This window comes from Charadrius vociferus, unplaced genomic scaffold (assembly GCF_000708025.1).
Source record: "Charadrius vociferus isolate BGI_N301 unplaced genomic scaffold, ASM70802v2 scaffold822, whole genome shotgun sequence".
In the NCBI taxonomy this organism is placed as follows: Eukaryota; Metazoa; Chordata; class Aves; order Charadriiformes; family Charadriidae; genus Charadrius; species Charadrius vociferus.
The window spans coordinates 2818331-2832413 of NW_009647481.1; the positions used below are offsets into that span (position 1 = coordinate 2818331).

At 38.3% G+C, this 14083-nt stretch overlaps 1 protein-coding gene across 1 annotated transcript in view; it reads right to left on the reverse strand.

Moving 5' to 3' along the window:
• Positions 1-14083, reverse strand: part of DOCK2 (dedicator of cytokinesis 2) — a 209459-nt gene that overhangs the window by 27510 nt on the left and 167866 nt on the right. Inside the window, exons 34-37 of the mRNA XM_009880752.1 lie at positions 8737-8822; positions 2881-3037; positions 1680-1720; positions 130-220 (exon numbers count right to left, since the gene is read on the reverse strand). Coding sequence (XP_009879054.1) covers positions 130-220; positions 1680-1720; positions 2881-3037; positions 8737-8822 — 375 coding nt within the window. The remainder of the gene's footprint in view (positions 1-129; positions 221-1679; positions 1721-2880; positions 3038-8736; positions 8823-14083) is intronic.

Sequence of the window (14083 nt, forward strand, 5' to 3'; positions counted from 1 at the left end):
AACTTGAATACCCCATGGAAAATAACTAATACGCAGTAATCAGAGATTAAGACAACCACTTTTTAATTTATAAATTTGAAAATTGCAAAAGCTTTTAGAGAGAAAGAGAGAGAGTTTAGAAAATCTAACCTTCAGGAGCCATGTGTGGAGCAGAAGGGTATATGCTGCTTCCGTGTAATTCTCACAATCTAAATGAAGGTCTCGCAATTTATACAAATATCTGTTAGAGAAGAGAACAAGAATTAGACCAGATATTAACACGACTGGAATACTAAGTGTCAAAAAAGTTCTAGGTAAACTCTGTAATGGAAACTTCATAGATGTCATACAGTCACTACCCAAAGCCTTTAAGGACACTCTGACAGGGGTTAAAGCTCTGTGCATTTGTCCAGGCTTTCCTGTGCTTTCTTTGTATGCTGAAACACTGTGCGCAGAAGGAGGAGAAAGCTCCTGTGAATTGCTGTCAGCTCCACCTTGAAGAGGAAGAGGAAGAACTTACTGGACTCAAGGTCTAAGTCAGGCCTCCGAGTCCATTATTTCTGGACTGTTACTAAAGATAGCTGCCTTTCTCTGTAGCCCTTTTTGATTGCATGTAAACACTTCCCATGTAAATAGATGCAAGCACAACAGATAACACAAGGTAAAGAAGCAAACAGAAAATACCAGCCCAGAAAGACAAAGCAAGTCCCAGTACAACTTGGAAGGTGGTAGGGGCAGAAAAGTATTTGCAGTTATATGTTGACAGTGTTCTCCTGGATCCCTAGGGCAGCACTGCTGCTACCAGCACAACCACTGCCCATCGTGGGACTCCAACAGCCAGAAAGAAAAAGTGGATCCCATCCTCTTACCAACAGCAGGAGTTTTGACACAGGAACTCTGACACCTTGCCGTAGCAGTTCAAGGCATTACCATTCCCAGTTGTCAACCCAATGGAAAATGTGTCCCCCTCAGCAATGCCTGCAGAGGGAGGGTTTTTTCTCCCTGCCCACTCCAGCTCAGAGCTCCAGGTTTAGCTCTGAATCACCTTCAGTGCTCATTTCAGCGGAGATTCTGGGCATTGTACTGCGGGGCCTGAGGTGCTGGGGGTTCTGCAGGTTTTGCAGAACGAGAGGAGAGGCAGGAAACAGCGAGCTTTGGAACAGCAACGCTTGCTGCAGCTCATATGCAAAACTCTTGGAGACAGTAAAAGGCCATGTCACATCTGAAAGAATTTGCCAGTATAGCTATAGCTCTTACAGAAAAATGCTTTACCAGTAATTCTGCATTGCACGAAATGTTGCATTTTTAAAGAGACTTGGCAGACTGCACAATTCTACAAAACCTGAATGTTTTTTCTGCCATTCTATATTTATGATACACCCTCCATCAAACATCTAATCTAGCTGCATTTTCTTTGTTTAAAACCATAGACAATGAATGTTGAGTGATTTGATCAACTAAAAGTTGATTTTTGGGGAAAAAAAATGCTGTTGATGAATATATATGATAGATTCCAAATCGCTGAAGGCTAAGCGAACCATAGAGTAAGAATATAAAATGAGGCCAGTACTACAACAAAGTCGTTGTGGATGGTAAACTGACATTAAGTAACAGAAATCCAAGTACAATGATAAACCCAGAATTCATAAGAGAGTATAATTGCGCTCTCCAGAACAGATCCAATAGAACAACTGCCATACCTGATATACATCTCTTCACGGTTAATGTCCTTGTAGAAATTCTAGGGAGACAAACATTTAAAAATTATCTCTTAATGTCTTTTATTAAAACACAAGATAAAAATAGAAACACTGAGGGTTTGCTTTTCTTGCTAGTGGACAGCATAAGAAATACATGATTTACAGATTATCCTAAGTTTAAACCTGGCACTACTACTTCAATTAGTATTTTAGTTAATTATTAGTATGTATAATTATTATATTTACTTCTCCTACTTCACTGATTAAATAAATCATTAGTGAAAGTTCTCCTGTTGGAGAAGAGGAAAATATGTGTATCCAAATGCACTAACATAATAAACTACACCCTCTGGCTACACTCGATGACCAGAAAAGCAGCTGGTATTTATTGAAGTTGGTATGTAACACCACTGATAGGTAACGCTGCTGTGCAATACCTCTAAAGGGGCTAATGCCAGGAATAAAGCCCATGTTTGTCACCGCAACACTTGTGCAGGTCTATGAGTTGCTAAGGCTGTGCAAAATGTATGACAAGAACTGCCTCCTGAGGAGTCGCAGAAATTTATACCGCATTGCACAGCAATTACTGAGGAACAGAGTATATGAGTGTAATACATATTAACCATATTCTCTTTCCAACCTTTAAACTTGACAGAGGTTCCTTTTCAGCTTAGAGGAATTTCCTGGTGGAGGAGTCTCTATATGTGATATCCTCATTACAAAATAGGAATTGAAAAAAAGACTGGGTGGCCTAGAACCAGATCAGAGACTCTCATCTTCTTGGCATCTTACTGCAAGTGTATCTTGCAGGTTTCTTTCCCCGATTTAAAACCCACAGTTGTTGAGTTGCTAAAGCAGCGAGTGGGTTAGTTCCTCATGCAAAACTTGACTCTGTCAAAAGGCCACTCCTACGTTAAGCCTGTGAAAAGGTGAAGGTGTATGAGCAGTAGACTTCCTTATTTATCCACAGAATCCAGGTGGGTAAAACATACAAGCAAAACCAAAGAACTGAGCAGACACCGCTTTCAGGTTTACGCATACATCCATGCAAATACATACAAAAATCACTTGCCTCAGAGTTTAAATCACTACTGAGCATTGTCAGCCACTCCTGTCCCCAGGAAGATTTACCTTCAACTTTAGTAAATGGATTCTAAAGCTCTTCCCCATTCTCATGCAAGAATTACAAGAGAGACCATACCAGTAAGTTCACAGTGCAGCTCATGCGATTGTCCTTGCTTTCATCATTCATCACAGTTCGGTAATCCAGCAGTTTCTCCAAGAGGCCTTTAACTAGGCTGACAAAGCTTTCAACCAAGTTAAAAATGCCAGGATACTGACACGCACACTCTGTAAGACTGCAAAACAAAAAAATGTTTTCACAATACTGAAAATCAGTGGCCAAACAACACAAAAAATGTTTGGACCTGAAGGCAAATATTGAATTAGGGCTAAAGCAGCTTCAGAATGCACTGGAAATTCCCTTCATGTGTTGGTAATTTAGATATTCAGAAAATGGATGTGACATCAAAGAAAAAAAAAAAAGAAACATTTACTTTTCCTGTCTGAAAATGACTTCCAATTCCAGTGTATACCCACAATTCCAAAACAGAGCAACCTGCACCTGTGCTATCACAAACTCACGTCTCTGGAATGCCACACTATTGCAAGAAATATTAGACCTTCCTTTCCTCTGTTATCCTGCAACATAAAATGCAACAACTATTTCCTTCTCTTTGTACAGTTATGTGTAACATAAATTACAATTTTAAGTCAAAAAAGACCTTCATGAACAAGACCTCATCAGAGTGATTTGCTCTTGAGATATAAGCAAAAGCAAACAATAAACTTTCTGCAGATCAAAAAAAGCAGTCAGTTAACTTGTGATAAAGATATAGGAAAATGAGTTTTATACATCAGCAGCAGAAACCAATTTACATTTATAAAATATTAGCATATGTAGTTTCTGTAGAGCACTGAAGTGATTTAGGAACTTTGTTTTTATCATAGCTTTGTTTTCAAAGCTTAACAGTTTAAACATTATGAAATGATGATCAGCATCTCATTAACAATTATTTTCTTTCTTTGCTTAAGAGCTTGTTTCCTCTCCTTAGCATTCTGGTTTTCCATTGGGATTCTCTCTGACAAACTGCATTTTTAATATATATGTACATACACACATATATATTCACATATGTATTTATATATGCAGATATGGGGTCTGGCTGAGTCAACTCTCCCCCTAGCAGCCCTCACAGTGCTGTGCTTTGTATTGCAGGTAGAAGGGTGTATGTAGCAGCCCGGTGTTTTGGCTACTGCGGAGCGGTGCTGGTTCAGCACGGAGGCATCTCTCCAACGTCCCCCTCCCCCCCAAAGGCCAGCAGGCTGGGGGTGGGCAAGATCTTGGGAGGGGACATAGCCAGGACAGCTGACCCAAACTGACCAAAGGGATATTCCGTACGATATGACATCTGCTCAGAAATAAAAGCTAAGAGAAAGGAGGAGGAGGGGGAAGCATTCATTATTATGACATTTTTCTTCCAGAGCAACTGCTATGTGTACTGAAGCACCACTTCCCAGGAAGTGGCTGGGCATCACCTGCTGATGGGAAGTAGAGAATAATTCTTTTGTTTTCCTTTAATTCCACACATGGGGTTTGCTTTATTAAGCTGCTTTTATCTTGACCCATGAGTTCGTTTCCATCTTATTTTCTTTCCCCCCTGTCCTACTGAGGAGGAAGGGGAGGAGTGATAGAGCGGCTTGGTGGGCACCTGGCATCCAGCCAAGGGCTACCCACCACAATGCACAAAGTAATTACATCGTATTTGGCATATTCTATTCGTAACATATAAAAATCATGATGTATTCTCACAGGAGAATAGTATAAACCAAATAGCAATTGCAAAATCATCCATGAAACTATGCTGTGTGCTTAAGTTAAGCAATTTCAATGAAACATTATTATTCATTTCTGACCTCTTAGTGTTTCATTAACAGTGCTCAATTTATATGCAAGTACATTTAATAATTTATTATTAATCCTTACGTACACTATTATTTTTTAAACTTTTATTATAAAGTATTAGGGTTTAATTAATTGCAAAAATCATTTCTTACTCCTCAGAATTATTTAAACTTTCTTCAGAAAATACATATTCATATTAACTTTAACTGCAAAGAAATCCTCAAAGCTTTGGCGTAGAATGGGACCTCAGCAAAGTACCCAGTCTCAAAGTTCTAACTCAAGCAAAGTGAAAACAGCACCCCATGTTTATTCCTTTGAACGTACAGATCCAACATAGAGTTATTTGGCTGAGACAGAGGGAGTGCGTACATGCATATCTGAAAGAACATTTATATTGACAAGACGTGACAGAGGCTAATAGATAAAACCAGAATACTTTATTGCTGCCGTCTGACTAGTCTGCGACAATAACTGAAAAAGTTAAATTATTGAAACATAGTTTATGACATTAAACATACTGCAAATGGAATGTTAAATACTAAAGGGTCTGAAGAGTTGACAACCAACAGAATAGGCTGGAGCACGTTAAATGATATTTGTTGAAAAGAAAGTAAGATAGCCTCAGAATCATCTACGAGACTTGAACAGTATACTGGAAAAAAGGGGTTATTTTACATATGTAAGTATGAGAAACAGGGTAAGATGCTAACAAAGGCAAGCACAATCACCATTTAAGTGACTATTACGAACTTTTGCCATAGGTTCACTTGGAGTGACAGCAAACAAGGCAGACCTGTCAACATTGCTCGACTATGAAACGAACATGAGTCACCAAGACATCACATTTTCTACAAGTAGAAAAACATTGACATAAACCACAAGCTACTGGTACATCTCACCCAGGATACAGTACATAACTCCAGTCACTAAAGAAAGATGAACTGGAGTACATGGAGGAGAGAACTACAAAATGAACAGCAGAGAGGAATACCTGTCTCATGAGGGAAGATTTCAGAAGTTGTCTTGCTGAGCTTTACACAATAAGCCCAATAAAAAGCCCAACCCATAAAACTTTAGAAGAATTTTTCCCCAGGAGGGAGCAAGAAACCTTTTAATTTTTAAAGAGTTTGAAAAAATAAAATATAGATGTTTTAAAATAAAAAATATTTTCAATAAAGCTTGAGAAAACAACTGTGTAACATGGGCTGCCGAAATGATGGGGAACTGGAGAGCTTCCAAATGCTCTTTTCTGTTGTGCCTCTATTAGCAACTAAAACATGCCAGAATTCATTTTCTGAGCCTGAGGAAAAGTGGCGTAGCACTACTTGTATTCATATAGCTAGATTCTCCTCCACTTCCCCAAACAGGGTAGCCTTGGCTGGTCTGCCTATTGAGACCTGCCTCCCAGCTGTTCTGATTATCCCAGCTCTTCCTTGGTGGTGTCTGGGGCAGCATTCACTGGCACAGGTCACAGCCCTGCCATGGCACACGCTAACATTTAGGACAATGGACAACTGCAAGGCATTGATTAAACTTCTGCTGATCCTGTTGAGTTTATTGGGCGTGGGGAGGTTCCCAGCAGCCAACCAGTGCGGGTAAGCACTGGAGAGAGGTGAGATTCAACACACAGGACAGCCATTGGCTACCACTAAATAGCTGCATTCAAGGGGCAACTGGAACTGTGCAGGGATGCAGACAGCTACAGGAAATGAGTTGATGAAAATATGCCCAAATGAATAAATCTGGAGTCCAGTTTAAGTGGGTCTCTATTGAGTTGGAACGGGGAGTTGGGGATAGAGGCTTGAAATCCCTGCTTTGAGAGGTGTGAAGGAAGGAAGCTTTAAAACAAAGCAAACAAAAACAACAGAGAGAAGAGAACAGGGTCCTACCACAGACAAGTCACCAGCCTCTGCTTCAACTGTCCCTCTACAGGTGTCACTATACAACTTCAAGGATGGAATAAAAAATATTGTCTGGAGATAATATGAAGTGACATCTTTAGAAATGTGGAAACCTTGACCTTGAAGTCTTGTAGAACATGGGAGAATATCCAGGGGGAAAAAAAACAGGTATAGCAAAGAAAGAAAGGTATCTTGGAAAGGCAGGAGGATCAAATGCTATGTAGTATGTTTGATGAGACTATTTAACTGCACTACTGAAAGATGGGGTTTAACTGGATAGGTACCAGTTCTCTAGAAAAATATTAATGTAAGAGTAAACTGCAAACAAGACAAGCAAACAATTTTACATAGCTGAGAAAAAGTAAACTTCAAAGAGTCCCATACACAAGATCTGAAGGAAGCTCTTCTTTTTGCATTGATGAAGTCTCAGTTTGAATGCTCTCACCAGCTTTAAGGCAATGTAGTATTTCAAAATAAATGCCGACCTTGTAAGAATGTCTTGCATAGGAGAAACTGAAATATTGGGGTTGTTTACCCAAAAGAGAAGAACAAAGGAAACTTGACAGCAACTTCCAAATTTGTTAAAGGCTGCTGCAAAGAGAAACAGAATAAATGATTCTTTATGTCCCCTGTGGGTAAAACAAGAAATAATTGGCTTAAACTGAAGGAAGGAAGATTTAGTATGGATACTTGGAAAAAAACTTACTAGCAGCAAGGAAAGTTTAGCACTGCAATAAATGTCCACTGTGTCAGCTGAATCCCCAGTACTGGAGATGATGAATTGTAGCGACAGTTCAGGCAGGCATCGCGGTTTAGGCTTTGCAGCAGTGTGATTAAGAAAACTATGCATTTACAGGCCTGGTTTCGGTCATACCGAGAGCTAGTCTGAATATCTCTGCATCACCTCTTCACTACCCTAAGACTTGCAGCCAGCCAGTAAACACTCAAAATTGAAACATTACTTTATTGCTCTCAGTTTACATTGTCATGTTAGGAAGTGAAAGGGACATTTTTAAAACTTCATCTGTCCTTGCCAGTGTACCAAAGAACAGTTTTAGCTTGCTTAAAGTGCCAGTACTTTTACTTTTTTCTAGTCTCCCTCTCTATATTTTATCTGCCTCCTCATAGGACAGAGATTAAAATAACATAGCAAACATTTAAATTGTATTTGATTTAAATGATGTTTCTTTTAAATTATACTATTTAATTAGAATCTAATTACATATTGTTTACATAATATAACACTTACATATTATTAATTATATAATTCAGTATTTTTCCATTGTGGTACACACAGAGCTTTCATGCTTCGTCTGGTGAGGGATGTGATTTTGCAAAGATTGCTACCCCCTATGCAATAATACAATAGATACAAGGTAGCAGGCTTTGAGAACGTAAAAACATTCACACTCAAATGCCACAAAGCCTGTATCGATTTTGTAACGTAGCCAAAGCCCTACAGCATTTTTATGCTTAATAACTATTGGGTTATCAATGCTTGAGAAAGTGTATGATGAGCGATGTGGTTTGTTACAGTCTAAGGCACAAAGGCAGGAACAAGTTCTCAGAGGTAGGCACAGGGATTCCACCGCCACCCAAAGCATCACACACACAACCTGCCACAAGTGAAGACACAGCTATTAAGTCTGAGACTAAAACTGACTGTGTGCAGCCAAGAAGAGAAGGAGATGCTATATCAGGCTTTGGATTGTTAGAAATATAGAAATAGAAATATTTTTATTAAACTGTAGCACTTTGCAATATTCTTATTCCAGGACAGTCACTTTATGTAAATTCAGAGAATAATCTCTTGGGAGTCCAATCTAGACACTGGGAAAAGCAAGTAAGATATTTTAAAATACCACCTTCTTATTAGTGTGAAATAAAAACCAAGAAAGGTTATAAATAAAAATGGGGAAAGACTAAAAAGTCAGGTGAATATTTAATTTTCTTGGCTTGAAAGTTGGACAGAAAAATGCAGCTAATCATGAAAAGCAACCACAAAAATAGTTTCAATGAGCAAAACTACAACTCAAACCAGGTGCACTGAAACAGTATGCTCTTTCCAGTCCCTTCATAAAAAAAGCTGCTAAGATTCTATTTTATTTTGAAATGAGGCTACCAACTTGAAAAGTGCGAGCAGTAAGATAAAACCACATCCTGAAGGTATTTATCCTCATGCACTACTTACATGGACTCAAACAACTGCATGTAGTGTTCATCCCCTCGTCCTCCTTCTACCTCATGGTCCAACTTCAAAATTATTTCATTTTCAAACTAATGAAGAAAGAAAAATCAAAACACTGATCAGATATGCAGAGGTCAAACACAATGCAATATGGCATCAAAAGAATATCTTTGTATAGTTATATCACATATTCCCAAGGGTTAAATGCTTGAATATGTTCCAGTTGAATAATGCACACCTGACTATCTCCAGATACCTGTCTCTTAGTACAAACTGATAAAATAACCTGAAGAAACAGGCTTACAGTATCGGTATTACGGGTTTTCACAGAACATCTCTGATTTGAAATGCAGGATTTCGGAGTAAGTAGAATGGCTTTCACTCAGATAAAATAGGAACAATCCTACAGTATGCAATCCCTTATTTAATTGCTATTTGTTAGGTCTATCTGGACCCTAATTAGGAAACCGTGACATACAAACCAAGACAGCAAACAAGCTATTTTTGTAGTTGAACGCAATTCTTTCCTCTCTACTGCATCATTTTTTCAATTTTACTTTACAGTTATGACACTGCTTCATTTGGAGCCCTCAGCAGCCTTATTTCTCTACTTGTAAGGTCAGAAAATACCCTCTTCCCCTCTCCAAATTGAAAAAGAATCTAGGCAGCTTGTGTGCATATGAAGAGAGAAAACCTGTTAATACTTCTGCACCAGTCACACCTTGTTAGCTATCACTAATCAGCCAACTCTTAAAACTCCGACGCCAAATTAAAAGGTTTCCTTTTTCCCAAACTTAGCTTACAGAGAAGCACTTCATCCCAGCCTGCAGAGTCAGCCGTGAAACTTCAGCCTAACTACTGGGCTCAGTCATTCCTGTAATAAATTTCTTGAAGCTGGATATCTGAAGATGTTTTCTGTATTATTTACTTACTGTTCCTGTTATACCCCGTATCTTCAGGTAGCTTTGCATAATTAAGCAAGGGAACAATACCTTACAATATTCAGAAAAAAGATAAAACCTATTTTCAAAGTTCGTCACAGGTAAAGAAGAAAGTTATCTTAGAAACTAATGCTAACCTGTGAAACTGTCATTACAAATATGTATGAAAATTGTCAATGACAATAGCCTGACATCTTTAAACCATATTCAACTCCAGCAACATCTCTGGAGAATTTCTAGATATTAGACCTGAGTAATATACCATTATCTCTTCAAGAAATGGAAGTACGTGTTGGATAATATTTTAAGCCAGCACCTTGCAGGACCATACCTTAATTATATAAAGCCTCCTGAAAACGTTATTATGTTATTGCAGTATAAACAGGCAATTGTAATTCGTAATTTCAAAGCCTTCTCAATACATTATACACAGGAAACTGCTTTATCATTTTGAAAGGGTTAATCCAATCTCACATGGTTAGATCAGAATTTGTAATTAGTTTACAATGCCTTTGCCATATATTATGCAGACTGCACTCAGATCCGTGAAATTAGAGCCTGGAAACTATAATCCATGCATATGTTGGTTTGTTGTTTTTTTTTTAATTTCCAAGCACCTTAAAGCACTAAGATTTGCAGGTTCAAAAAGTGTCTTCAAATAGTTGATGTTTATGTATCATACTCATAATAGAAATACAAAAGAGTTGTTTTATTTGTGCATTTTTTTCCTCAATATGAAATGAAAAATACCAGTGGAGAATTAAAAAAAAAAAAAAAGTAGTAACTTAAGTCAGTTGGAAATTTACTGGGAGAGGGTTCCAAGGAAAATATACCCCATTAATATTGTCCAGTGTAACCAAGGCATTCTGAACCAAGTTACTGGTTGTACTAGCCTATTGTTGTTGTTCAGACATGATGTGGAACAATAAAAAAAAAAGTGTTCAAAAAATAAAGTGTTTTAAAACAACCTAACTGGTTATTTCAATCTTGGAAAACAGAAAACTAATTAAAATTAATGTAACAGAAAAATATTGTGTGGTTGCATGGTAGAAAATAAATTAATTTAATAAGCTTAGCAGAAATAAATATTAATATTAAAATGCTGCAGGTTTTAAGATGTAAAAAAAAAAAAACCCAAACACTAAAAGGCCACCAGTCCATTAACATAATTTTCCCCAAGCTACAAATATTAAGTTGTGAAAAAGTCGGTATGTTTTTGCACCTGCAGGTTGGAAACTCCGCACAAATAAGTACACCACTAATGGAAATCCCCTTTGAGGCAGAGGCATTCTTGCATTAACCAGTCTCTAGCTCTCTAACTACAATGGGAATGCTTTTTGTACTCTCTGGTCACCGCAGCCGGTTTGACCCTGTTCTGGGCTTAGCCTTTACTGATACCTTCATTGCTTCGAAGCCTCTTGCCTGGTAAGTTTCTTTGATTCTTCATTCTTTGACATCTCTTTTGGGCTCGTTATATGAAAACCCAAGAATTTATAAAAGCGTTCCCAGATTCATCAGCTTCATTCATAGTCTGGGCTTTTAGCACTGCTGAAAGCCTGGAAAAACCCTTTCACTAAGCTTCCATTTCATTTCCGTATGGCCGCGGAAAGGAAGTGTCAGACAGGAATCACAAAGTCTTAGTGCAGCTACAGCCGTTCTTTGTTCTCATCCAAGTAATTGTATCATGTTCAGATATCATCGTATGAGAAAACAGCTTGATGCAGATTTGTAAAGAATCTGCACAGTTAGAGAATTACAAGTCTTTAATGCCAACGCTTTTTTAAACTTTTTGAATGTGGCTGTCAATGTCCTCTTTACGCAGTCACAACATGTCTCAATCCCCTCACCCCAAGATTTCTGCTAAAATCTTTGACTCTCATATGAATAAATTAATCAGGTGTGGCAAAATTTATATTCTTTTTTTTCCTAATATTTCGTGTGAGTACTGAATGCTTCACATTGTTGCATACAGCGTGGTGAGGCAGCAGAAAGGAAAGACTGCTTGTTTATGTTCGTTCTGTTACCCTGTGAGTCAACTGGAGACATCCTAAAAATGAGAGATTGCTTGTGCTCTGAGAGTAAGCCCCCACGGTAGTGAGAGAAGCAGGCAGAAGCCTGCACATGAGGCATTTGGGAAAAGCAGGAAGCAAGGCTAAACCAGAGGTTTCCAGATGCTAAAGAAAAACTTGTGTCCTTTTATCCGATTGAGCTTCGGATAAAAGAAACCTTGGCGTAATATTTTGAAGAAGAGGTGGGAAAGGTCTACCATGAGGTTCTAGACAAGCCATTAACCCATTACCAGGCACAGGGAAAGCATTAAAAAACTAAATGTACATTGAAATAAAACTGTTGCTTTACAAAGAAATAATTATTCAAACCACTATAAAAATGACAAAGAATTCACTACTGTATGAACACAGGAAATTTTCATGTTTTTCTTTCACACAACTTTCAGTATATGAATAATTCTGTCTCTCCAGAGTGTTTCTGTGTAAGTGAGAGCTTTGGCAGACTGGGATCCACATTATGCTGTCAGAGAACTGGCAGCCTTTCATGGTAGAAAGAATTACTGTAGTATTTTATGGGTGGTAATAACTGCAGATAACGGCAATGCAAGGTATTTTTCCTTACTTAAATATATCCTCATCAAAAAGTTCAGCTTCGAGCTGAAGAAGGCAAGCCCAAGGCTACATATAACAAATCCCTTTAGAACACCAAGGAGGTCCTGCGTGTCTTCAGTCATGTTTTGGAAGGGACAATTCCTTCGCTTGTAGAGAACGTGACGTTCGAACTGAAAACATGTTACTAAATGTACTTCCTTCAAGGAGGGCACGATTAAAACACTTCACCCAGAAAAATTACTCAGCTTTTTTCAAGAACGAAGGCCAAGCATTCCTCATTTTTCTCCAGAATATTTGATATCCTTCATTTTTGCCCTGAGATTCAGCTAAATAGGACCAGCAAATGTCAAAGATCAGATTTATTCCAGAATATAAGCCAATCAAATTATTTTGCCCCTAAAATCAAGTGCAATTATGTTAAAACAGCTTCTTAAAGAAACACATTTATAAGCTACATAATATGTAAAAATCTCTATTTAAACATCCTTAGATCTATCCCTGAGAGCAACCTAAAAAAAAAAAAAAAATCCACATTCTATTCAAATTTAGAATTTTAAAATAACCGACAGATGTTACACGCTCGCTAGCCATTCACTGTAGCATTGCTCGCGTTTCACCTTCTCCCAACAGCGAGTACAACTCTGTCCTGAGACAGAACCACCAGCGGCATTACTCAACAAGTATTCTTCGCAGAGAGCAGGAAGCTACACATCCAACCCAGACCTACCGGGTCATCCTGACACTGCAAACCGGGTCCCCAAAACCTCAGCATGAGATGACGCTGTTGCTTCTGTCACAGAGCTTTGAAACACTGTCTTGAGCAGCCTAACTTCTACACTCATCACACAAAAAGCAAAGAACTAGGTGCAGAAAATTAAGCAATACAGACACGCGCCTCTTTTCTCCAGACGGCGCAGGGAGGAAGGAGCAATTTCAAGCACCTCATTTTTCTCAGACCATGTCAGAACAACAAAACCACAGCTGTAAATGTGTGAAAACAAAATTGTTGGTATGATTATAATGCAGCACCAGACAGATGTGCTTCAAATAGAAATATTTAAACACTTCACAGGGGTTGAGGTGAGACACAAGAACTTGGGTACAAGTTGTGTACCCACTACAGAATGGCATAGACAGGTGACTTCTCCAGCTCACCACCAGGTATAGCATATTTTAAGATGACTGGATAGGAAAGTAACGATCATGAAAACACAAATAGCACTGTTTTAAATGGACACAGAATGGTTAAAATATTCTGCCATCTGGATGGAGGGGAAAATCAAGAAGAGACATTGCTATTTATTATCAGTGGGACGCCTACGTGGAAAAGGTCATGGCTGAATGTGAATTTGCAAACCTGTACAGTATGCATATGAGAAACACTAATAGTATACGACTAACTCCAGCAGAACTGAGCAGCGTGTAGTCATCCAGTATTACAACAGAAGTTGGCAGTAAATGGTTCATCTCTGTGGCGTACTGAATAGGCTCTACACTGCTCCTCAAAATACTTCATGACTTCAGATCTCAGAGTCTCCATTTAAGAGACACTTCCCATAACGTTCTCAGAGAAAACTATAAATTGTTCAGTAGAAACAGCAATCCCATTTTCTCATTTGAGTAGAAGGAAAGGACTTCTACATTAGTACTATTTCTTTAATTATTTTTTAATAGGAGTGTCAAATAAGAGGGAACCTTATTTTTTCTTTAGAGGCTACAAAGAATTTTGTTTTGTTAGGAGCACCAATACTCTGCGATCCAGAACAATTCTTTGTCCTGTTACTTGCA